Source organism: Apostichopus japonicus, chromosome 20, assembly GCF_037975245.1.
Source record: "Apostichopus japonicus isolate 1M-3 chromosome 20, ASM3797524v1, whole genome shotgun sequence".
Classification (NCBI taxonomy): Eukaryota; Metazoa; Echinodermata; class Holothuroidea; order Aspidochirotida; family Stichopodidae; genus Apostichopus; species Apostichopus japonicus.
In genome coordinates this window covers 7,435,696-7,462,839 of record NC_092580.1, presented here as the reverse complement: position 1 = coordinate 7,462,839, position 27,144 = coordinate 7,435,696, and the positions used below count along the sequence as shown (strand labels likewise).

The 27,144-nt window shown below is 34.9% G+C and overlaps 1 protein-coding gene and 1 long non-coding RNA gene across 5 annotated transcripts in view; one reads left to right on the top strand and one right to left on the bottom strand.

The window, feature by feature from the left end:
* Window positions 1–25,631, top strand: part of LOC139961128 (uncharacterized) — a 62,411-nt gene extending 36,780 nt beyond the window's left edge. For 2 of the 4 annotated variants that reach the window (XM_071960037.1, XM_071960036.1), the window contains exons 2-9: window positions 2,478–2,639; window positions 12,329–12,384; window positions 15,161–15,233; window positions 19,042–19,437; window positions 20,236–20,411; window positions 21,739–21,945; window positions 23,134–23,482; window positions 24,217–25,631. In XM_071960037.1, coding sequence (XP_071816138.1) covers window positions 12,367–12,384; window positions 15,161–15,233; window positions 19,042–19,437; window positions 20,236–20,411; window positions 21,739–21,945; window positions 23,134–23,482; window positions 24,217–24,431 — 1,434 coding nt within the window. In that variant the 5' untranslated portion in view covers window positions 2,478–2,639; window positions 12,329–12,366 and the 3' untranslated portion in view covers window positions 24,432–25,631. The remainder of the gene's footprint in view (window positions 1–2,477; window positions 2,640–12,328; window positions 12,385–15,160; window positions 15,234–19,041; window positions 19,438–20,235; window positions 20,412–21,738; window positions 21,946–23,133; window positions 23,483–24,216) is intronic. The other 2 variants (XM_071960034.1, XM_071960035.1) reach the window with 1 other exon arrangement.
* On the bottom strand, window positions 2,646–16,689 carry LOC139961136 (uncharacterized). Its single transcript, XR_011790727.1, has 3 exons — window positions 16,533–16,689; window positions 15,058–15,172; window positions 2,646–3,406 (listed from the first exon to the last, which is right to left on the bottom strand). It is a non-coding gene; the product is annotated as an uncharacterized lncRNA (long non-coding RNA).
* Window positions 25,632–27,144: the final 1,513 nt, after the last annotated feature.

Here is a 27,144-nt window from a genome sequence, read left to right as displayed (position 1 = left end):
GCACACATGTATTAATTTATTTTACATGCATTCCATTCTTAGCATCCTTGTACAAGAAAGTGCTTTTTTTTTTCTTCTTTTTTTTTAGCAATTTGAGATATGTTTGTTACAATATTATAGGAATATTGCATAGTATCGGCATGCCGTTTTTCAAATAGCAGAGAATATTAAAAATTGAATTGCAGTTTCCAATTAAGAGTCATCAGTAATTGTCCACAAATGATTAATTATTTGGGGACAATTACTGATGACTCTTAATTGCAAACTGCAACTTAATTTTTATAATTAATTTTAGCATGCTAATTAGCATGCTAAAATTAATTGTTATAAGTTTTGAAAAGTCAATTTCCTGGTGGGTTCTGCTTTTTCTAATTACTTGCAGACATTTATTAGGAGGTTTAATTAATAGACAATTGAATGTTATCAGTGAGGAAAAAATAACTGGTAGGTACAGTAATTGGTATCATAATTGTTCCTGTCGCAGTTTGAACAAGAGTGACCAGTATTTGAATATCTAGCATATTTGTGGAAAATACTGATGATCTCAAGGAATGATTTACAATATTATGACAGTCTGTTATAAATGGATAAATCTAAACATGCAGATCTCTTCCACTTAATATCATAGATTTGGAAAAGTGACGATTTACCCAGATCTCTGTCACATTTAGATACCACAATGTGACTATGTGACAGTTATATAAGTACTGAACTAACTAAACAAGTTAACAGGACCAATGGAAAGAGGTGTTTCCTGTACTAACCTCTACCCACATGAGAGAAATACAAGCAACTTTAACTTCAACAAATGCGTTAGAGCAGCTCAGCTTAACAATCTGAATTGATAATTATGCAGTAAAAGTATCAATTTTGCTGTTTCAGTGGCCATCTTGTTTTTATTTTTTATTTTTTTACTGTGTCTTTTCTCATAACCAGTATTCGAATTGTAATCAGAACGATTAAAGTTAAAGCTACCACACCTACGATAGCCATTCTATTAAGTAATTTGGTATAAATTTGTAACAGTTGAAATCATTTATGCTATCTTTTCTGATACTCGTCAAATTTCGACTGTGTTGCATCTTCAATTGGATCCTTGACACTAGGCGTTCATTAAACACCCTTCTTAAAGGCAATTACCTTTTCCTTTGCCTCTCTGAGTTTTTCTTTCAATTCTGTGAATTTCTCCCATAGATACATATGTATAGCCATCATTAACATGCACACACGCGAGGTTGTTTCAAGGCGTTTGTAATGTATTGGGGACCACATGTCCTTACATTTAGGTGCATACGTTTAAATACTTGTAATTATCATACAATTATCATGTACATATTTACATGCAGTTCAACATTGTAGATGGCTACCTGCATTGAGGCTAAAGATCCTCTTGAATTTAGTGGTTATACAGTTTGTCCAATGACTGTTGGCCGTCTAGGGCGATCGATGAGGATTTCATCTATATATTACACTTAAGTATATATAAGTACTGGAGAATCCACACCTGTGAAGCGGGTTACAGAGACGACCCATGGATACGTGTGGTAACACAGTGCTGTAGTCTGCCTCCTATCAAACAACTCTACTGTGTAAATAGAACAAGTAAATGGTACTCCCAGATTGAATTGATGTGGAACTTGCTATTGATTTCCAATGATGCGATGTGTTAGGGCCAATTTGACTATCACTTTACTGCTTGCTTTCTTCGGTACGCAAACTGTCACTTGTTTCTTGTAAGCTGTCTTCTAGCCTCTAGTCAAGATTTAGATGTTCTACCAATTCACTCTCTCTCACTGTCTCTTTCTCACGTTTTGGAATCAATTTACACAAAAATCTCAAGTAGAAGATGAAGGATGAGGAGATGGAGCTATTTTCTCGTTTGACAATTTATCAAATTTATTGCGTACTAGCTTACCTTTTTTTGGATAGCTGGGCCATCTCTTAAAGCAACAGTGTGTGTATAAGCTCTGTATAAAGCTATTATAACCTTTCTTTTTCTTTACAATGCTAGCTGGGATTATGCTTCATCGCATAAAATTAATCATCATTTCTTGATCACATCGCACATAATATATATGTTTTTGCAATTCTTAAGAGAGTTACTTACCTCATAACTTCGACATCATTTAGGTCTAGCGATAAAATATCTTTTGTTTGAGATATAGATGTAAGTCGGTGAAAAATGTCCACATTCCTGAGAAAAGTTGTAATGCATTGCTTGGACTAGCGTACATGCAAGCAGAATTTTAATTCACCCGCTAAATTATCATTAGCTCTTTATCGGGGTAACAGTTTTAAACAGTTGAATACAAAATTTTGTTCAATTCATCGATACCAGATTTGAAATATTAATTATTTCAAAAATCTATCCAGTAGTCAGTTACACACATTGATGCTTTTTTGTCTTTGTTTGTTTGTTTGTTTCTTCCTCTTTAATTGTTTTTTAACAATCTTCTGATATTCCTGATATTTTACAGGTCAAAGGTCATTACCAGAAGTGGGAAGAGGTGAAAAGTCGCCAAAGAGAAGAAGAACACAAAATCGTTCAGCAGAAGCTCATCCTGCAGCATAAACTGGTCGCAGCCGTTGATGCTCGCAGCCTCAGACGACATCAGGAATCGGTCAAAAGACAAGCAAAAGTTAGTACCAATTTATGCCTCATTCCAGGAGTCGCGAAATGTTCCCTTTCTGAGCTAGTCGCATTTTCATTTCTTTAATTTTCATTTTTTTTTTTTTTAAACTTTATTGCAATAAAAAGGTGTAAGTAGACATAAATTAGTCCAAACAGCTGAACTGCAATAAAAATTCTGACACAATTCTCATGAGCAGGCTAATAGTCTAAGCCTTGAGCACTGAAGATTGAACAATTTCTGCTGTACCTTCCTCAAGCTTTAAACTTTGTATTGAACAAAGTAACAGTACATGTTTTTTTCTAATGGAATACAGTGCTAATGGGTTACTAAATCATACTAGACAAGAGTGTTTAAGTTTTGAAAAGATAGGTAAGCTCATCACTTGTAACTATCCAATCCATGTACTGGGTTAAGGTCTACAGTCACTGGCTTTGCCACTGGGGGTCAAAAAGTCACTAAAACAAAATTCCAGGTAGCCTATTGTAAGAATGGCATATTCTAAATTCTGTGTATACACCACTGACTGAGAGGAGTAGCTTTACTCTCTACGATATATGTTTCTGAACATGGTATCCCCGCTTCAGTTGTTTTTCTTGTTGTTGTCATATTTGACATGCAAGTAACATTTGCCAATGTCCGTCAGGGAGTTGTTAGTACTAACAGAGCGAAGCATGTGGTCTTCTCGCAATTCATCTATGACATTCTCAGTCCTGAATCCACATCAGATTGTTACAGTGTAATTCAACACTACTACTCTGTGTTACTCTACGGTTCTAAACAGAAAGATTAAAGAGCAAAGCACTTTTTGGCACACAGTATATGAATTCTGTCACCAAAATAGCAAGAAAAGAAGGGAGGGGGGGGGGGGGGGAGATCTTTAGGGAAAACAAATTGTGGCAAAGTTGCAACAGTTATTAGAGAGAACATCTTGAGGACAAAATGTAAACTTTTAATGCATGCAGAAACCGAACACAACTTATTTTTAGAATGATTTCGGCAAGACATATTAGTGAGAACCAGACTAAAGAATTATGTGACTTGCACCCTCCCAATCCCCCCTCCTATCTTTGTTCGCCCTCCCACTTGTTCATGCAGTTGCTCCTTTTTCCTGAATATTGGCGAGCAGCTGTTCTTGGTTTGGGGGTCACTGCCGATGTGGTTTTATATTAAATAATATTCAATGCAGTTTGAAGGTTCGTTATTAGCTCTAGATTGTAGGCTTCCCATTTCATCCTCTCCTGTGACAGACATGGAATTGGAGAATCAAGTAAAGATTTAATTTATCCAAACTCATCACCACTGTCCCTAAAGGGTCAGTCAGTAATTAAAGGGAAGGACGAAGGGTTTTTAACAAAATATGGTTGTTCTCGTATTTTAATAATTTTGAGGATGTAAATGCAAAATTATCAAAAAAGAGTCATGGTCTTGAAGATAATACTAACATACTTTATGAATCAAGTTAAGGTAATAAATGCTGGTTTCAGGAGAAAACAGTTTTTTTTTTTTTCTGACAAAATTTCGAAAGGGTGACAAGTACATTGCAAATTAGAGCAATATCTGCTGAGAAAAAGAAAAAAAGTCAAAAGTTCATTTTGATCACGTGGCAATATTTCCTCAGTATATTTGCAATCACTTGAGTACAGAAGGGAAGAAGCTTTGCTATTAATATAGCATGATATAATGTCATTTCATTCGTTCGTTGGGGTCTCCATGATTGCTCTATGGACTTTTACTTTAGAAGCAGACAGTACTTGTTGACAGGAGAACTTTTAGAGAATATATCAATTTCCCATCATCTGTCAGCTATGTTTTGAGTGGGAGAGTGTTCCTTAGGTTAGCATGAGCAGTCACTTGTCTTCATATTTGTATGTCCATAATCCTACGACGACGGCGAGAAACATTACAGATCATCTCGTCGGGGAAATTAAGTTTCCACGAAAATAATACGTCGATTCCAAGGCCAGGCAGCCGATTATGTTGCCTATGTGTACTTCTTCTTCTTCACTTTTGTAGATGTGAGCCTGCATGGAATCCGGCAATCTTGTCTAAAACATACATAATTGGGAACATGCACAATACAGTAGTTGTATATTATTGGTGTTTAGAATGTGCTACAATGTCTATTGGACAAGTACATCAGCTATGACATGGCCTTAAATACACAATTTATGAAATTTAAATTATAATAAGGATGTATAGTCAGAGGGCCTCGTGGAAGATTAGCTATTGCTAAACGAGCTACCCTCTTAAAATAAAGTTGAAATAAAAAAAAATAAAAAATAGTGTGATAAAGGATATTGCTTGGGGGAGTAGTATAAATCAACCCCTTCATAATCATTTGTATATTTTTTTGAAATATTTGGGATAAAATGGATTCAGATAGAATAAATTAAATGCTCAATTTTTCAAATATTAATCTAAGACTATAGCTGTGGTTCAACCTACTATATCATTGCATTGTCATATTTGATTGTACTTGTGGAAGATATATAAATGTTCTACATATGTTCATGGTGACAAAGTCTCACCCATTCATCCAATGTATATATATGATATTCACAAATAATTTTTATTGACATTTCGGAGCATATGTGCATGTGATCTTTGTGCAAATTTGAAGGAGCCAGCTATTATTCCATTGAGGGATGTTTGAGAATATTGATCTGTGCTTTTTCAGGGTCAAATTTCACAAAAAACTTGAGGAGACCTTGAAGAGACCTTGTACCTAAATATTACAGTATATTAATGTTAAAATATAGATGGCTAATGATATGATTAGGATTTCTCCTTTGAATTTACACTATGTGTACAGTATATATGCATATCATTGTTATATTGATGTATTTAACAAGATTTGGCAGAACTAGCTGATCTTTAGAAGTAAACAGGAAGCCATTGGGTGGGGAAAGGGAGGGGGAAGGGGGGAGGTGGAAATATACTTGGGATAATGTTATCATGCTGGAAATTTCCTCAAATTATTACTAGAATTTTTACAATTCATTTCATTTTAAGTCCAAGTCAACCATTTTTTTCCTGGTCATGTGACTGGTACCACTTTACACCCACTCTAAAGAGCTAAATATTTCTGAAAGAATTTGGTCTTTATAAATTCTGAATCATGGATGACTTTAAGTGCCATATTATATACACTTGAGGGAGATTCTAGACAGGTCCTTTTAAGCAACCAATTGAAATTTAGTTAATTATTTTGTAAAATTTCATTGACTTTGCAATATAAAATCCTGACACACTTCCAAGTCGGGATATGGGATTGGTGGACAAGCATAGGTGCATTTGGGGGGGGGGGGGGGGAGGGAAGGGAGGTGGTGAAAGGTTTATTGTTAACTAGTTTGAGAGGAATACAACAAGGCAAGAGTGAAGTGACCTGAAAGGACAATAAGTTCTTTTCCTAGCTGATCATAATTATTAAACTTTGTTACAAGTTGCTTGTAGTATCTAGCGCCCTCTCGCCATAGTGTTCTCCTTTGAGATTCTTTACAGATATTCCTTCAGTCATCTTCTGTCACAATTAAACATACATCAGGGACATTTATACAAAAAAATTGAGAAGTTACAAGTTAGCTAGAAATCCAATAATACTGAACATTTCTTCTAAGACACATTATCAGACTCATTAAGTTTATGTTAGACATGAAATAGCTAAAGGCAGAATTGCTATCAATTGGCAACAGTGACCCTTGTTCCAATTGTTAGCTGGTATTTGCTGTCAACATTGGAATTATCTGCATGGCGTTTCATCCGGTACCTAATATATGTGTGTGTTTTGAAAATCTCTTTACCCCTTTCACAATACACACCCCTCTGAAAATTATTTTATAAAAGGATTCTTAGAAATTAAGTTGATGTCAAAACCAGCCATTTTTTTTTTACCCAACTAGTATGCATTTGATCTATTTTCCAGATTTCATGCCTCAAGTCTTTCAGCAGGTGCAATGATATTTACTTAAGTTGCACTGTTAATTTTCAGTTTACCTTCTTTTTTTGGAGGAGGGGGATCGAAATTGCTGACACTTTTTTGTGTTACTATACTGGACTGTTAAAGGAGACATTAGGCACCTGCTGCTACTGCAGTCATCCAAATCATGAGATAAATGTTGACAAAATGGTTTGCAATTAATTGCAACAGACATTACCTTAATTGTGTGGGACACACAATATATACGCAGCATGTTTATTGACTCTAACCAAGATCAGGACAGGTTAATGGTCATCAGTGTTCTATCCCAGAGGCTACATAGAATTATTACAGTTAAGATTTAGGCAGTCATCAATTTGACTTCCTTTTTCTTTCTGTTTTTCACATGAAAGTTTATTCTTTATTTGGTGATTCTTTTGATCGATATATTTCTCAAACTTGGGTAATTTAATAGAGATATTTGGTTACAGTATTAACTGTTAACATATATCCTAGATGTAAGTGCAAATTTGTTCCAATTCATTCTGGTGGAATTTAACATAGAGCAAGGTATCACACGAAATGTTTCGATATCCACAAGATGGAAGCTCGGAGAGAGTCAAGTGGAAAATGTGAGAGACGTCCCTCCTAACAGAATGTGGGAGACGTCCTCCTAACAGGTGAAGTGGCAGATACACCAAGAGGCGACGAGAGAGAGAGAGAGATTTGATGAGAAACAAGATGTTTTTGTTGATTGCCCTGGGCCTGGTTTTATCTGGTGCATAGTGTTGTTAGTACTGAAATCTAAGCACCAGTTAAAATCAGAGCCAATGGCATGAAAGTTCATCACCATGGAAACCAAAGGGACTACATTATGATTTGCCACTGATGGAAAACCAATATATACATGATTATAGCTTTAATTTGAAATCAAAATTGTAATGCATAAATTTTTTTTTCTTTTTTCTTTCTGAAAGTGAAGCCTTTCTATACCCAGGGGAACCTGCATGCCCTTTTACAAATCCCTGGAGATCCCACGAAGCTAAGAGTCAGTAAATGCACACGCATGAACTGGTCAAAACCATTCAGGTTGCACCCTATCCCCTCACAAAATGTCTGGCTCTTAACTTGCATTTTATAAGTCTTTTAGCAAATGCGTGATGAATGTGAGGTTAAACTTGGAAGGAAATCATTAAGATTGTAATACGAGCTGCCAAGATGGTGATTGTGCATTATTATTGTAAATGTAGTGTTAGTGGTCAAAGCAAGTGGGTAGACTTGGAGCAAGTCCAAAATGGCATGAAAGAATGCATTTGCTGAATTTCAGTGGCCAGTGGGTATGTTGGACATCTTTTCTTGGATTTATATTTCTCTGAGAATTACTACAAAATAAATATTTCTGCTTTATTTGTCGAAATTATTTATCAAATTATTTATCAAAAAAGACCCTCTTAATTTTAATTAGTTCCATAACTTGACCCAATTGAGTATTTGTTTGAAATATGTCAATTCTTAACAGGTGGTATAGCCATGGAAAACTTACAAACCACACAAAAATTGACTATATTACTACCATTGTACTAATATCACATCTCTTTTGTAAATGAAAATGAAAAACAATAAGAAATAAAAATCCAGATATATATCGATATTTGCCAGGAAGTAGATAAATGAACAAAGATTTATATCAGTTTTATAGGCTGTGTTGCAACAGATTGCAGTTGCACCACACCTAAAAGTATCACCTATCCTAAAGTACCACAAAAAAAAATTAATATTAATAATAATAAAAATTAATTATTAAAAGAGAGAAAACGGTTTTCAATATCTCCAACACCGATATCAATTTTACCACTTGTAAATTTTAATGGAATTATAATAGCCAAAAAAAAATACACCTTGGGTGTTGCTTTTAACACTAGTATGATAAAGAACTTTATCAACAGATGCTGTTGGTACAAGTAAAATTTGTGGTAAAAATGCCAGATGACAAATTAAGCAAAAGAAAGCTTTTAGAATTCATTAATTGTACCTTTTATTGATTATCTTTACAAGTAAATTAACAACCTTGAACTACATAAACTAATTTATGAAATGGGGTTAAATATTCAAGTATAGTTGTATGCATATGTAACTAGGTCAATGTCCTTGATTAATTAATAAGTTGTTTGTGTTTGCTTGTTTTGGTTTATATTCTCTGTTTTTGTTCTCCCATTAATAGACAAACAAGAATTAGATGCAAGAAAAAATTTTTTTTTTTAAAAGAATCTCCAAGTTCCATGTTTGGCTTCAAAAAATTTAGGTCACTCCAAAATTTAAAAAAATTGAATTAACTTGTAAAGAGAACTTTAGGAAAAAACAAAGAAAGGGGGAAAATACATTTAGACTTTCATGGACATCAAACACTTAAGGTTTACAACTTAACATTTATTGCAATATTATATTAAACTACACACTGTTATGCTGCCCCACCAAAAGAAGAAGAATAACAAACCAATTAAACATTAAATTAAAGACTTCACACTTTCTTCAATATTTGTAATTCCTTTCTAAATAAGGTAAACAGTCATTTTAGGACCCATTTTATATATTAAATTTATATCCACAAATTAAAAAAACAAACTTAATAGCTGCAGTTTAACATTCTTTTTTTGAAATCCAAGTTTACAATTCTAAGTGCTTAAAAAATAATGAATTCAAACCAACCCCAGGTGCAGACATATATGTTTTTCATAGAAAGTATTACTGAATTTTAGAAAAGGTCAAAACTAACATTAAAAATGAGCAGATTTATAACATTAGTATGTGTACATTGTATCACTATATAAGAGGTTGTGATCATTTCAAATGTATGTACTTTATTCATATGTCATGCAATTGTGTGTACATGTATAAGAGCAGGTATACAAAACGATATTAGGTTTTTTGCTCAAATTTGAAAATGGAAAAATTGTTGTTAACGATGACTCCAATGATGTCTTTCCTATATATCACTGAACGAGACAGACACTACCAAAAAAAAATATTGTCTATTTCCATGTAATATTGATGAACATGGGGTAAACATTCAAAGACTGTTCAAACAATACAAGAGGTATTGTTTGCTGACATTGTAGGATTCCATTTTCCATTCTTTTTTTTCTTTCCTTTTTTTTTGCAGGATTTTTATATCTTTGTTCTCTTGTCTCCTGTTTTGTCATGGTGGATAGAGTCCTCTAAATATATCTTCTAGCACCATGAGAAAGCAGTATACAAGGGAACAGCTATCGTAGACGAAGTTATATAAAAAAAATATAAAAAAGTACAAAGGGTAAACATATATGTACAAAAGTACAGGCTGTCGTATTCAAAGAAGTAGCTCATAAAAGCCTGAGCAATATTTAATGTTAAGGGACACACTCTAATATGACGTGTCATAAAGTCATAGATGTATTAATAGTATTTAAAAAGCAATTGATGGAAAGATAGAATATGGGATATATTTGTATAGTCCACATATTCTGTCTATGCAGCGATGACATAACATACCCAAGTGTACATACATGGTGAGAAACAGACTATTCAAATGTGATCCAGAAAAGTAACCTTAATATTACAATTTATATTATAGTTTAGTCATATATACCTTATTGTATATAATGATAGTATATATTATGACTTTATTGTATATAGTGTATACCATAGACTATATATATTAGTAATATATATATATAATGTATTATGTATTTAACCTTATTATAACCTTATTATGTATCATAACCTTACGTATATTATACTATACATATTCATAATATATATATGTATAGTGACATCAATGTATGAACGTAATATTTGATAAAATCAAACACGTGTAATAAGCTGTTTCTTTACGTGGGCTGAAGTGAGGCGTGTTTATGTCATTTTGATTGGTATGTACTGCATCATCACCATGGGCAACGTACACTGTGGTATTGTGTAATATCATTAGACACATGTCATATACATTATGCGGTATCTTGGTTACTATGTAAACACCGTAGTAGAATGTCAATTCTTGAGGCAGCAACCGTTAAGTTTATAATCAGAAATCAAAGTTTGACTCAGTTTATACAAGAATTATGAAGCTTAGCTTGCATACAAGAAACAATGCACTATAGTATCTGCCATTTAATAACGTACTCTGTATTCCATTGACAGACATGTTTTAAAATTAATTGAAAAATTTAACAACATTCAGGCTATAGACACTACAGTACTATAATATCATTTTAATTTCGTATTCCAAATTTTGTCTCTCACAAAAGATGAGGTCAGTAATTGAACAACACCTTTGTATCAGAACTAACAAATACTGCAGAAAAAAAATTGCGAAAAACGATCAATTTAAATTGTGAATTTTGTTCTTTTACTAAAAGTAGATTTCAGGGCTTTTAGTATAACCTTGATCAGTCACTAAGTGTATCAAATAGGAATAAAATTTATCATAATCACCATATTTTGGAATTTGAGATACAAATCTAAAACAAAAAAGTCAGGAAATATCATAACAAAGTTGTACAATATAGTATATTGCATATTTCTCTTTTGCTTTTGCAAAGAAGACGACACTGGGAATGAAATGAAAGATAATAAATCACATTGTTTTACATAAGATCTTATAAGCAATACACTGGACTGCTTATGTTGTCAGGAATTGGTATAAATCAAGCCATTAAGTATATTTGCAGGTCTATATTTTTGCCAAGTCATTCAGCCACTGAGGTGATTGAAGTAAGTCCAATCTTTGCAGCTAAGGTTACAGGTCCTTTTATAGTATATATTTTCAATGTGTCAATGAGGTGGAAAAATCTAGAACAGTGAAAATACAAAGAATTATTGATTAAGTTACCAGTTCTGTCTTACCCTACATTACTGTGTGTTCATTTATGTATATTATTTGTTTTCTAGTCAAGCATAGGTATCCATTTAGCTGTGACATCATATTGCTGATGGGTTGCTGATTTTGGTGCTAATTTAAAAGCCAAACATTGACAAAATTTTGGCATTTTTCACATTTCCTTAATCAAAGTAAAGTAAAGGGTCTGGGCCTACAACATTTGGCCTTTGTCTTGTTTGGGTGGTTTTTGTTGGTGTGTTCTAACAGCCCACCTATTTATAAGAAAGAAGCTGAAATTTCTACCTTTTTTGTAAAGGGCACCGTAATAAAACGTGTATGGTTTAATATGCTCCACCAATTACATTAATAGTGTATTGCAGCAGTAACAGTATCCTTTATTGATGTGCTTATTTTTTCAGTTGTTAAAAAAATGTTAAACTTTCCCAGAAAAACATTGTCTTCAACCATTCATGTTGTTCAGCCCGACACAAGGTGGCACATATATTCCTGCGTCTGAATCGGTAAAGACATTGGCAAATTTTTACCATGTTTCATTCCCTATTATGTTCAGGTTAGCGACTTCCCACCCCATTTGGCAACAAATTGCAAACCCAAGACCCAATTCCTACCCATATACATGGTCAAATTGTCATAAAGTAACGAACAGCGAGATTTGTATTTTGTGCGTTTTTTGCACCGGATTGGGCCACCACTTTGGCCGGTTTACATCACAGAAAATAACTGGCAACCCTGGTTGCTATGTTTTGCAGTTTTGAACATTATTTTCTTGTCATTTCATATCCACAGCAGATATCTCAAGTAATCTATTAAGTATGATCGGTCATCAGCTTTTATGTAAATCAATACTTTTCAACTGGTTTTAAAACAAAGCTTGAATTTATTTTATTCTCTCTCTTTGAAAAGTTCCTTTCAAGCTGAACATGAGATAAAGATACAACAAGATGACTGGAAAAAGTAAAGTAAGAACACAAAGTGACTCTTTTTGCTTAATCTCAACATTTCTTGCACAATTAACTGACTCACCTCATTACACTACACTCTTTTTTTAATTAGACAACTTTCTAACTATTAAATCTCTTACCTTGCACATCACCATACTGTTGTACTACACACACTAACAGCTGCTGTCAGATTGAAGATAGATGGAAGAAAAACTGGGTGCCTTTTTTTTCCTTGAGGGAGGGGGGTGGGGGAAGTGTGGAGGGCAAAAGGGAAGGGATTGGGAGGTGTCATTTCTTGTAGCCTTGTGTCTCATCCTGATCGAGAATCAAGTGCTAATTAAAGGCATTGAAGACTCGCCCCAAACTACGCGCGGCCATCTGAAAAAGGTAACTTTCTATTGCTTGCAAGTGACGTTTTGTTCGTGTTGCTACAAAATGCAGACAGTAATGAAACGTGATACCTTGTTATCTTTAGCTGGACCTGAGATTTCCATCGCTGTATCGTTTGTATACTGTGCTGTGGGTATTGACCGCAGCTGTATGTACTGACTGTCTAATTGCCAACGGTAGCAAGCTGTGTGTGTATTTTCTGGGATCGATGGTGGTGTTTAACACTGCTGTTACACGTCATTCGAAACTAGGTCAAATTACCGGCATTAGACGTTTCTTTTTGCGCGAGTTTTCACACCCTTTAAGTTGCAGTTTTTAACCAGGGTTGGAAGAGCTGTACGCCAGATCATTTTAACATTTTATAGCATATATTATATGTATAACTTGTAATGGTCATAGTATGATAGTAAACTGCTGTAAGTAGCTGAGAGTAAAGTCAACGTTAACCTTCTATCCTACCACACAAAGTCAATATGAAGCTGGACCGTCTTGGAAGTGTTTGTATGATTATAGGCTTGATTAGCAATTGGATTATCACAGAACTGTGAAGAGGTCAATTGTTAAGATGATATCTTTGCTATTACTTTGCACTTTATTCGAAGAGATTCCGACCTGATTTTTTATCCCACATGTCCTTATCAAATGCACCACATGCAATCAGGCATAGATATTGCCTTTTACTAAACTGAATCAAGCACCTGTCAGCACTTAAAATGTGAAGCACATCTGTTGAGCAGCACACTACTAGAGTTAAGGATTTTAATTAGATCCGTGGAATGTGATGACACTGCTCACTGTAAGGTAATTATTCCTTACATACTACTACAGGTACTACACACAGCTGACACAAGCAACACAGCACCTCACATCAGCTCGCAAATGTATGTTTAAATCAGGGGGCTTACAGCTTGGAAATTTCATTAAGAAAAATTGTAGAGTGGTACCTACAGGAGGAGTGAGAAAACTACTGGCATCTAATCTAATGGCCTTAAGACACTCAAAAGATAACAAAACTCCGAAATAGTCAAATTTTATTTCTCCCCAGCCATGAAGGGTTTCTTTTCATAGCTTCATGCACTCAATTGAAGCAATTCAGTGCAACTTGATTAATTATGTGCATGAATATACAATTACACTAATTTATTCATACTCGTACCTCAACATATCCACTCCATGATTTTCAAGAGAATATTTTTGTCATTTTCACTACAATTTGATGGCCTCTGCTGCTGTTGGTGGCAGGTAAACAGAACTCTCCCTGAGTATGGCAAACAGCTAAATATGAGACCAAACAATTTCCATACAGATATGGGAAATATTGGATAAAATGCTTCATATATGCGTACACTTCACAGGACAAAAATATGAGATTCTGAGCCGTGGTTTCTTTGCCCTTTGGCAAAATGAGTTCTGTCATGTATGAATTCAAATGCATATCTTCACAGTATATAGCTTATAGCTTGTTTCAATGTTATGGACAAAAATATTCAACTTCAACCATTTAAAAGGAGCTATCTGTATATATATATATATATATATATATATATATATATATATATATGTATATATATATATATATATATGTATATATCTATATATATATATATATATATATATATGTATATATATATGTATATTTATATATATATATATGTATATATCTATATATATATATATATATATATATGTATATATATATATATATATATATATGCAAAGCTGACTGTATGCGAAAATGTTACAAACCTATACATATGCCGACCACTTTCGGCTGTAACTATTCCTTGGCACCTCCTAATTCAATTGCGAGATTAATTGGTGGAGTTTTTCAAGACTTAAAGCTAATTTGGCCGTTCGCTTGTCACTGCGGTATCAAATATGCATACATCAAATGTTCTTTCATACTCGGTGGTTGTGTGCGTTGATATTGGAGGAAGCACTGTGTTAGGCTCAGGGACATGTTCGTATTAGTTTCACAGTGGTATACTGCATACATTTTCCTAAGTAGTCCTGCTCTGCTTTCATGACATCATGAATATTCATGACTATGATATGGCAATATGATGTACATCAAGGAATAAGATTTTCTGATGATGACGTCGACTGGATCATCGAAAAATTCCTTCTTTATTTAAAATCATTGAGGAATGGATATTGAGGTAAATGCCCAGATTCAGAAAGGGAAAAGATTGTAAAAGCTAAAAGTGTACTTTTTTTTTAAAAGAACTTTCAGAAAAATATATTTTTGACAGCTTTACTGGCAATTTGTTGTTTTTCTGATCTAGCTTATATACTACTGACCTTTATAGAGTTATCCATGTGTAGGAAGGAGGCTCTGATCCTGCTATTAAATGTTCATACTGGTAATATTTCTTTGCTTCTCTTTTTGCTGTTTTTCTTCTAGGAAAGAGAAGCCCTGAGGCAGGAGAAGAAACAGAGGGATGAAGAGCTGGTTAAGAAAGGGAAAGAGTCCATAGGTATGTTAAATCAATGTTAGCCATCAATCTAAATCAATGTAAATCAATAATGGGAGGAAAGTGTAGATTGCAAGGTTACGCTACATTGATATGAGGATGGTTGGATGGTTTGAACCACTCATACAACTAGACTTTGGGTGTGTCTTATTTATTTGACATGTGATATGAGTTTGTTGTATTGAGCAATAATTGAAACGAACCCACAAGACAAATACATACCATGTTAGATGTTTGCTATGATGTTGGAACTGATGACTGGGGACTGGAGTTGTACAGAAAAACCTTACAGTAATTCTTTGCTTTGTGGAATAATATGTTCTAAAATGTTGTGGCTAGTCTATAAATATAGGGAGAGTAAAAAGTGACTACTTCTCCCATTGCTAACCTTCCCAATCTCCCACTAGACTTATTTGTGGTTCACGGATACCTCGATATAGAAATACATTAAATAATTAATGCACAGATTTATGTGTTGAACAGTATTAGTTTGTCAGGAACATGACATGAAAAAAGAAACAATGTCACAGAGAATGGTTTTTTTCTGGTACATACTCTTTTCAGCCAGTATCTCTAAAAATGACTGGAAAGTTACCGGGTGTGGGTAAAAATACCCAAACCAAAATTAATAGCTACTCTGAAAGTCACAAGAGACAAGTCCCTACACCCTTGCGAGACCTCGCATCCAGAATAAATCAATAAATATGGAAGAAGAGATGTTCCATTATTTTGTCCTTTTTTTTTTCACTTTTTTTTTTTCTACCAGAGCAAAGGCATTATTGGCAAGAATGTCATTCAATGCATTGAGCAATGGATAGATTCATCATACATTGTCAACTGCATCTCTGAGCAATGAGAACCTACAAATTTGAATATTGCCCCTCCCCCTTCCCCCACCCCCAGCTTCCCCACGACTCTTTGCTGTACACTGACAACCTCTAAGAATTTTACTCTGGCCTGCCTTAGATCAGATTTACTGTTAAAGTTTGACATTCCTTACTCTTGACTTTCTTTTGGATAATATAACCAACAAGAACATAAGAATTAATTCCATCCTACTAGTAGATGACCTACCTGTACTAATCCAGTATAACATGTCATGTTATGTAATTATGCAAAATTATGGCTTCATGCACCCATAAACACAACATATAATGAAAAACTATGCCTCTGGTGAATTCACTAAAAAATAGTTATATTCAGGTAACAAAAAAGAATAAAAATTGTATTAAGTGCTTTTTAAAAACAAGTCCTCCTCAAAGCTAGATAAATATATAAAGTAAGAATTGCATACTAACTTACAGGTAACTGGACATCACACATAACAAGAAGATACACATCCTCATATATTTACTGTATATACTTATACAGTAGGCAGATTACAGCTGACTGTAAGACACACTACTTGAATTAAAGATATACTGAAATAACTAACCTATACAATCACACATGTTGATGAATGTGTAAATGGCATGAATGCAATGAATGTAAGGCCTAACTGCTCAGGTGAAATAAAACAATAACAATTACACACACAATGGCTGCAGGCACACATCAATAGATTCATGAATGGTAGAGTGTAATTGTGATGTCAGGTTGATGAAAGGGTAATGCTCCTTCTCCCACCCCCCCCCCACCACTCCCCTATACAATGGGATACAGTGAGTTAGTGGAATACAAAGTGTGAAGATGAGTAGATTCTGCATTTACTTACTGACAAGCCCCGCCCCCTACAATCTCTGTCCCTCCTTTCCTCTCTATTCTACATCCTCCCCTCCCCTTACCCCCTCCTTCTTTCCCATCATTACTGTCCTCCTCTCCATCTCCATTTCCTCTGTCCTTCTCCTCTCCACACTTTCCCTGTAATCCAATTGACCACTCCCACCCCCCCCCCCATCATCCTACCAACCCAAGATAGCATTTGTTTACTGTGTTGTGATCACCAATAAGCTTAGCCCAATACTGATAATAAAGTAATGTTTCGATACTGTGGTCAGCTTTCTACTTCTGCCTGACCACAGGGGACTTTGATGTACCCTTCTTTAGTAGCCAAACCTTGCAGTTGGTTAAATACATTTAATTGCAATGTCTGCCCTTTTACCTCTTACAACCAACAGATAATAGCTTGTTGCATGTAGGGACCATCTTGAACCCCCCCCCCCACTGCCCCACTCCCAACCTCATGAAAATTTCTGTACTGTGACTATTTGTTTGACATACCTTTCATTTTTCTTTATGTTTTTGAGAATTATGACATAGAATGGCCTGAATTCACAATAGATAATTGATCAAAGATACAGGTTTTAGTCTCTGAAAATAAGCATAAATTTAACCAATTAGTTCCCTCCTTCCTCTCTCACTGAAATTTGATAGAATTTATTGCCAACTAAACAGTTTTCTCCGTCATTTGCCTCTCTACATTTTTACAACATTACCAAGTTGAACCCTGACGAATATTCAGTGACTGATAAATAGCCCTTTATGTGCTGCCATTGATGGCATTCACCCCTGTCCTACCTGACCATAAATGTCGAGTGAATGAATACTGTCGAAATTAAACATGAGTTCTAAACACCCCGAAATCAAGCAAGCCTTAGAACAAACTACCCCGAGAGTCCTTTAAAGCATTAAATATTGATTTTCATGAGAAGGAAAGGAAATACCTACAAATAACGTTCATGATATAAGAAAATCCCCAATAAAACCTGTACGTGTTATCAATGATATTTCTGGTACCTGCAAATCTACCCCGAGCCCTCCATTCTTTATCTCAGAGCAACTCAGTCGTATACAATTTGGAATAAAATTTTGAAACAAAATATGTTCATGTGGTATGGATGTGGTGACATTTTCACACCGTGACGGTCCATGCTGTTGGAAATTTGAAGATGGCTATATTTGATATCTCTCTTACATTTATCCATCTCATCCTGAAGCCTAAGTAAGAGATTGTTAAAATCGGTTCACAGGTTTTACAAATTCTTTCCTGAAGGCTCCTCCTCTCCAAATGTTCCACTTTGGAAAATGTCAACTGGATGATAAGTTATCTTAGTGAGGCAAAAATATATATGCTGGCTGGCAGTAAAAAGACTTGTTGAGGTTTCAACATCACTGTCCATTTTTTGTCTATTACTAGCATAGTTTTTGGTTAAACAGTTTATGATCTTTACGCCACCAGCCATGTTTAGGGTTTGCTGTAAAACGTTAAATAAGACCATGTGGAATTTAAGCTCACTATGAACAATAATTTATAATTTAACAAATATTTATTTCAGAGAATGGAAAATATGGAACATCATGATCCAATTTATACAGCTGTTTAGTTTGATCAATTGCCGAGATAGAACATACCAACCAAAATTCATATCTTTTTAGTAGAAAATCAAACAACCTCCATGGTTAATATGTAATGTAAAGTGATGTCCTATAAGTGATAACTCTATTACAGCTGTGTATATTTCATTTTTAAATCTGGACCGGGTTAAGTTAATCAAGAACAATGTTATAACAAAGTACTATCATTGTCACTAATAAATCAAAACCAAACATATTTCAATTATTCACAAATTGTACATGCAATAAGAAACATTGAATATAGAATACCAAAGACAGTTTTAAAATTTCAAATTTTTAGCAGTCTTCATAAACAGTTTCATTGATTTCCATCTAACGGTATTTGGCACAGCCAAAGCAAAATATAGGAAAGAAGTATTTTCCATTTTTTTTTAAATGTATCAATGTATCTAACTTCCCTTTCGCAAAGTTTTACCTTCATAGTCGACGTTCTACGTTCATAATTTTCTATCGACAGCGAAAGGATTAAAGTCTCAGGCCGAGTCAGAGAAGAAGAAGACCTCCAGTTTAAAGTCCACAGACGACGCTTTAGGCAACGATGGGATAAATAAAAGAGTATTGATGGCAGAGAGAGGCAGGCGGCTGAGTGCTATACCCAGCAGGGAGGATGGGGAAGAGTCGTCCCTCTCTGAATCTGTGATGTCAGCAGGGGGAGACGCAAAGTATTCAAACGGCAGTCAAGAGGAGAGACCCATTGAGGAGAGAATCCAGGGATGGGAGCAGTTACCTCCCCACAAGCAGGAACTTTACAGATTGTTTGGGCCGGAAGAAGCAGAGTGCATTCTACATCCAAAGATTATGCCGGAGAAGAAGAGAGTAATCCAGGTACCGACTGCCCTTAGAAACCAAGGAGGTAAGTTATTGATAATATTTGTACTCATGTAGCTTGCAGAAGATGGTTGTCAAACCTGGAATGCTGAAGCGTCCATAGCCACATTCATTTATGCATTGAACAGCACCTTCTGTGTGGGTATTTATTATGAATATTGCTTTAATAGTCAAGCATCCATATGCAAGCAGATATGGTCCAAGCACAATGTAATATGTCAGATCCAAGCTGTTGATAGCTATTGATAAGCTAAAAGTTATCCCCGACTGAATTATAAAACATTAACTTTACATGAAATCTAAAGTCTTTAATATTAGTCCCAACGGAAATCTAAAATTTCAAAATATTGAGGTAAATTAGATGACGAAGTATCTCAATTATATATATTTTAACGAGAGGAGCTGAACAAATGCGGTGACTTTGATGATATGTGACCATTTCTGTGTCTTTCTGGATTATTTAGGAACGATTTATTTTTATTTTTTATTTTAAGCTTGATCAAGTTTAAATTATTTTGTAAGCTTGTAAATGGAAGAATCCATTAATCCCTGCTAAACAAGCATTACTAGAAATTATCTAATATCATATAACAAAAGTAACATGCATAGAACCTTAGAATTACATTGTTAGTATTTTGTGATAATTAAAACATTGCCTTGCAAAATGTAACCACTTAATCATTTCCCATAGTATACCAAAGCATATTCCAAGCATTCCATTTTGTATATGATTATGAAACTTCAAATTCAATTAAAATGACATTTCTTGGTTTGTTTAGCTGTAACTCCTTTGTTTTTGTTCTTTTGTTATATTTGTCCTCAGGTCGAGCTGGAGCCGACCCCCTGTGGCACCTTCTGAGGAGTAAGACCCACCTCAAGTTAGAGCAAGCCGACTCACAGATTCCTGCAGAACTCAAGCAAGCTTACAGCGCTTACATCAGAGAATATCTCACACATACCAAGCCAGCCTCCAGGAGGCAGTTCTATACAGAACGAGATGTAAGTTATGGCCTTGGAAATTATTAATAAGTAGAGTAATGGATATTATAAGTCACGTGTTAAGAAGTCAATTGTGTCGGTGTCGGTACCAACGCTGTTTTGGCTGCGTGTTGAAAATAATAAAATTAAATCAAAACTATATATAATAAAAACTTGGTAATATTTCCAAAAATATGAGACAGTGGTAACCAAGCTAGGAAATTCAGGGCGACATTCCTTTCCTACTCCACTGAAGTTGGAAAATTAGCTTTCTGAATATAATCTTAATTCAGTACTCAGTAGTTAATATATGGCATAATGCATACACCCACCATTCCATAGAAGGGTGGGGGTGTTTAAATTGACTTTCCACCAAACAAAGGGTTGGATCCAGGATTTGGAAAAGGAGGGGTGTGGCCCTGGGGTTATTGAGAGCTACTCTCATGTAACAGGTTCCTCGCCAAGAAAATATAAAATATTAGATGTAACATGGTGCTTCAGAAGAATTGGCAATTACTATTATGAGGATTATTCTATGTTTAAGGGGATTGTAATTCATACAACTTTTAGTGTAGATGTCACAGCAGGTATGTTCACAAAGACATAGCAAAAACTAAAACACACACAGCTGGCCAAAGTAATCACTAAATTCTGCTATTACTACACACTGATCATAATTTGATAGATTGAACAGCCCAACCATAAATACTTTCTTTAATTTTTCCATATAAAATCACTTCAAATCATTATCATTTTACATTATAATTTTAACATCTTTGGTTACAGTTTGAGGATTTTTTTTTTTTTTTCGGTTACGAGAACGAGAAAAGAATGCATTCATTGCCAACAAATTTAGCTCCCCTTTTTGCTTTATTTTCGTACTTTTTTCTTGACATTTTGATTTCATAGTTTTTAATTCGGTTAGTGTCCTAAGTGATGTCATCAACATTTCCTAAGGGTTAATGTTGTGAGCAAACCACATTTCAGTGAGTAAATGTTTCACGTGGTGGAATATGGACACCTCACCAAACATACGACTAACACAAATGTTGACTTTTTGTTTCTCTCTCTAATTCTCAGGATAAGGAAAACATTTATTTGAAGCAATTTTTTCTCTTTAATTTAGTCCTATATATCAATAAATACATACAACCCACGCTTCCTTTCACCTTCAATCAATATTGTCCTTTTGCTCAATATTCACAATTTGTCCTTTATGTCCTACCTCCCATCAAAAGGATAATTTTCAACTACAGAACTCGTTTAACATTTTTCATGTATTTTCTCCATGCAAATATCAAATAAATGATGTTTACATTTGAGTCATTTATTTACTTTTTTCTTTCAGCTCCCTCCCAGTGAACGTATGGAAGACAGTCGTTACCACGAGCACATCCGCGAGATTCGTCATCGAATGGAGCTCATGTATCGTTCGTCGCTAGCCAATGAGGATAAGACAAGCGTCCTCCTACACAACAACCCCATGCCGGACTTTAACGATTTGAACGGATCTGACGGCATAGAGAGATACCACCCCTCGTGGGTGGATGGTGAGGTGTGTATGTATAGACGGTTATATTTAAATATCACACATCATTCACATCATATGTTTTCAGAAAGAAAAGCAAAAAAAAAAAACCCACTTGATCAGAATTACAATCGATATTCTTGTGAAGACAAGCAAATGTGGACTTTGAACAACACTCGTTAAATTTTATACAAATACATGAAGAGGAGAAAATGTTGACATGTTTTCCTATTATCGTACAAATGTAAGTTTAATGTGTGTTTGAGTATGAGGTTCGTTTTACTTCTTAAGGGGGGGGGGGGGGGGGTGAAGGGGGCAGCAGCCCCCCCTTGAGCATATATTTTTTTATTTTTTTTTATGTTTTTATGATATCGCTAGTAATTTCAAAAGAGAAAATGCTAATATGCAACTTACAAGGCCTGGGAAGTGCCATTTCCAGTGATCTGGGAGGCATTTTGAGCAAAAATTGTCTTGTACACTTCGCGCCAACCATGGTGGCGCTACGCTTAGATCATTTTAAAAGCTGTTTCTACGGCTCTGATAGTTTGCCTACATTTTCGCCCCTCCCTTGGCAAATTCCTGGCTACGCGCCTGCAGGCCTGACAAGGCCAGGGGGGTTCAGGAGGGCTGGCGACTTCCCAGGCCTGGGGTCAATTAGGGGGATTGGGAAATATGTTGAAAAATGTTTTTCTTATTTTTAAACTATACTTATTAAAAATGGAAAATTTCAAAAGGGTGCCCTGCGACAGGCATGTCCCTAGGGTTTCCATTTGGCTCTTCCCTCCATTGCCAGCAGCTTTTGTTTCTGCTCTCAACATTTATAAGTTGGTAGAGTCCAGGAGGAAGCCTCACTAGTCTGAATCCTGTCCTGGACAATAACTTCTTGGCTCTTTCTAAATTTTTATGAATTTTCCATAGTTAGATCTTGTTGATGGCAATACAACAATAGAAATAACACATGCTATAGAAAAGTATCAAGTAAACCTCAAGAAATAGAAAATTATACAGCCATTATATGCTGGTTTTATCATTTATTTGAAATTGTTGGAAACAGAAGATCTAACCTATTTGGATTTGTTTTAGTCGAAGTAACTAACTGTGAAAAGAAAAAAGTTACAAAATTACAAATTTAATTATTAAATTATTATTTAATTATTAAATTACATTTAATGAGCACCTCAGTTATAAGCTTTATTCTTGTTCTTAAAATATTAGGTCGAGGATTCTAGATCAGAGGATGAACAAGTTTACAGAAAATGGCTCCCACCTTTGGAAACTTCCAAAAGTCCGGAAGAACCAGAGCCCCAACCACGATCCAAGTCATCCAATGAATTGCAACGAATGGACCCGCAGAAGAAAGGAAACAGAGGTCATAGGTCATATAGAGGGCAGAAGTTGAGTTTCTTGACGGAAGAGAAAGCTACGAGCGAAGGTCAGTTTTGGCGGAATCGTAGAAATCCCGAGATTCCAGAACCATCAGTCCCAGGATATATGATCATGACAGAGGCCTTAGATGACAACGTAGACTACCATGTCCCTGAGATGAGTCAAGATGAAGGACAGGGTAAGAGAAACATGCCTAGAGTAAATAGATATCACTCCTAATGTTATATTGAGATGGACAAAATAGACAACATAAAAGCATGGTTCTAGCATCTTTTCTGGCATGGAAGTTCAAAATACTAGAAATGTGTTCAATGATAAGTATTGGTTGAACAGTTCTTCTCTGAGGTTCTTAAGGAATGATACAGACATTTTGAACTCTTCTGTTCATTTTTTGGTATCTTAGCTGGAAGCTAAACCATACAAGCAGATATATTCCCTTTAACCCCTCCCCGACTATTTCCAAAAAAAAACCTGTTTCATTTTGCAAAAGCATAACAATGGAACGTTTTGTTACTCCTCAAATTTGAATCATGAAATGTAAATTAATATACTTGTATACTTGAATATGGTTACTTATAAAACATGATATTAAAAAAACAAGGAACTTTTGGTATAGATAGGATATATTCACATGTTTACGCAAAATCATTCTTTAGCAGAAGACAGTTTCTTTTGTATAATAATGGTTCTGTGGCTTATCATAATCATCATTGTGAATTTGTCAACAAAAGGAAGGCAAATTTAAATTTAATTTACTGTTTTCTTTTTATTTTTAAAAGAAAAGAAGTTGCATACATAAGTTACTCATGTCTGTTCTACACTCTCTGCTCTATAACAATCCAATATACAATTCATTGTTGGCTACACATCAGTACAATTTATACGTCTCCTTTTGATCTCTTTCTTCGATAGAAAATGTTTTGCGTCTTCGTCAATCGAGATCTCAGAATTCAACGATGAGAGAATCAAAGTCATCTGCATCTTATAGAAAATGGCAACCACTTACCCTGTCAGCCCTCAGAGACCATAGACCCACGGTGGACCTCCCGGGTACCACTGACTTCAGATTTGGCCAGCCGATGACATGGAAGCCTATCGTGGCCAACAATTCATCCTCCACGACTTAAAACTACTCCGTCCATGCTCTGTTGTTACTCTGATGTAAACACCCTTTCAGTTTGTCCTTCCAACATTTTTTTCTTTTCATTGTTTTCACAATCACCATATTATGAGTGTGGGTAGATAGTACGTAGGGCTCAGCAACGTTTGAGTTAATGTGTGTAGTTTATAGGTAAGTATAAAGTATAATTCTGCATATATGTTAGAGAGTCAAGGAATGGTCAGGTGATTTTAAACTTAATGACCAATTGTTGTGTATGTATATGTTCAATGAAGGTGGTCCAGACGAGCATTTTCATAACTAGGTTGCTATGAAATTAAAAGAGATGAATTTTAGAGTTTATTACTCTGTAATAGAGACAGGTCAAGACTTACAAGTGCAGAAAATACAAGATGGCCTCTTTTCATAACAAATTGTCTCTTTTAAGATACTTGAAATTTTTCTTCCAAAATCATTGCAATTTTTCCGTTGCTCATATTTATCATTGACTTATTAAAATTTGATACTGCAATTTGAAGTTTTTCAACATCCTAGATTAATCATGCAGATTTTACAATTAGTATTGACCCCAACAACCCCTCCCCTCCCTCAGCCCATCATGCTAGATAGGGCAGTAGTAACCGCTACCATTGTTTAATTGTGTACTACCACCCTCAGCCAGTTTTCTGACTTAGATATATTAAGTGCCTAAAGTCAGCCTTTAGGAAACTTCAGAATGAGAAATTTGGATGGTAAGACCCCGAGGGTAATAAAATACATTTGGTAACGTATAGTTTAGCAGGATAAAAATGGAGGGGCGGTGGGGGGGGTGGGGGAGGGCATGCAGACCGACAGCCTTCCTTATAGATGGTATGAAAGTATCTCAAACTAACAGAAAAGTCAGTATAAGGATGTACAGAAATGTAATCTGCGACACCAATGGTTAAATATGAACTTCAAAATATGAAATAATATGCAGATGGAAAATCATGTTCATTCAGTATCCAACAGTTTCAATGTTGCAACCGTTAAATTTGGAGGTTGAGGTTAATAATGGAAGTTTTTTATATTCGATCCTTATAAACTGCAAAAACTTCTGTTTGTTAACCGGTGTAATAGGGACACAATTCATTGGCTATAAAAAGGTGGATATTTTTTTTTTTGAAAATCGTACAACTTTGTAAATAATCCGACCGCATTTTAAGTTTGCAATGCTTTTTTTTTCTTTGCTTTTCAATCTTTGCTATTTTGATATTTTCTACCTTTAAACTATAATAAACACTTTAGAAATATATATTTTAAAACGAGAATATTCATGTAGTTTTTGTATTCTTTTCTTTTCTACATGTTCCGATTGTTCAGTCATCAACAAACAGATTTAAGTTTTATATGTTTCCACTTACCTCTCTCACTTGTTAGCCTTACATCAGTTAAGCTTTGTCTCTTCTGAGAGGGAAGGGGGAGGCAGGGGATATAGGGGTTGGAGGCAGGAGATGGAGGGGGAAGGGAAGATTATACCATATCCTTTTTTGGGGGGGAAGGGGATTACTTATTTGTTTGAACAAGTTGTAACATTTCATCTGAAAACACTACAAAGATTTGGCTTCTTCTATTATCTGACATGGAACATACACACCTAGACAAGCAAATGAATTTCACCATGATGATGGGATTCTGGTACCAACGTACCAAAATCCAAGGTTTATCATGACCAACTAGTAACTTTAAGCAGCTTCAAAACACTTCAAACTTTTTCAACGTTTTTTAACCATTTTTATTCCACAGGCACTAAAAGCCTCAAAAAGTGTACATACAATTTACATCTTTTCTTGTCTTTTCTTATTATATTCTCGCAAAAAAAAAATTGGAAAAAAAAAGGAGATAAATTCCAAGTGTCTGATGGTATCACGTGGTATCATGGTGTAAAATAGACAACATAATCAGTAAATGATGAACAAAAGATGTAAGTGTAACATTTTGAAAATATGGGCAACAGAAACAAAAATGTAAGGCCAAAAAAAAAAAATCTGAATAATCAATTATTTTGTTCCCCATGGTGCTAAATAGAAGCCTGGTTAATATAATGTTAAATCAAAAAATACTTAAGTCAATGGCTTTCAGTGTTTCTATTGAAGCATACTAATATTTCAAAAATTTTTAAATTTAGTTCATATCCTTCACCAATACATCTTTCATCTCTACATGGCAATAACTATATCTTTTACATGCTCTTTAACAAGGAAAGATCACAAAAGCTCTCCGATAAATTGGAAAGACGTTTCTTGATTAAATCGTCAGAATTTGCACCAAAAACTTTAAAGGTGGCATAAAAACTGTATATCTTAGGACTATTAATTTCACCAATAACATAAACAGATGAGAATTGCTTGCATTCCTGACCAGATTTAATCCTATAAGTGTTTTGTACTGGGTGGTCATTTTAAAACTTTCTGACCAAAGCTGGGTATTATTAACATAATTTTGAATAACTGATCTTAATTCAACTTGTGGAGATCAATGTGGTTTTAACCAATGGAAAGCTCTCCAGCATTTCAACAGAGAGTGCTGTCTTATGAGGCCTAGACTGTGCGTGATCTGTACTCTTTATATATTCAGTGTTTACAGATCCCTGGATCAAAGCACCACAATCGCATGAAACCGCTCCCATTCATGCAAACACTCTGGGTGAACTTAGACACAGCTGCTGCGCTGGGTAATAAGCTAGTTCAAGGTTCCACATA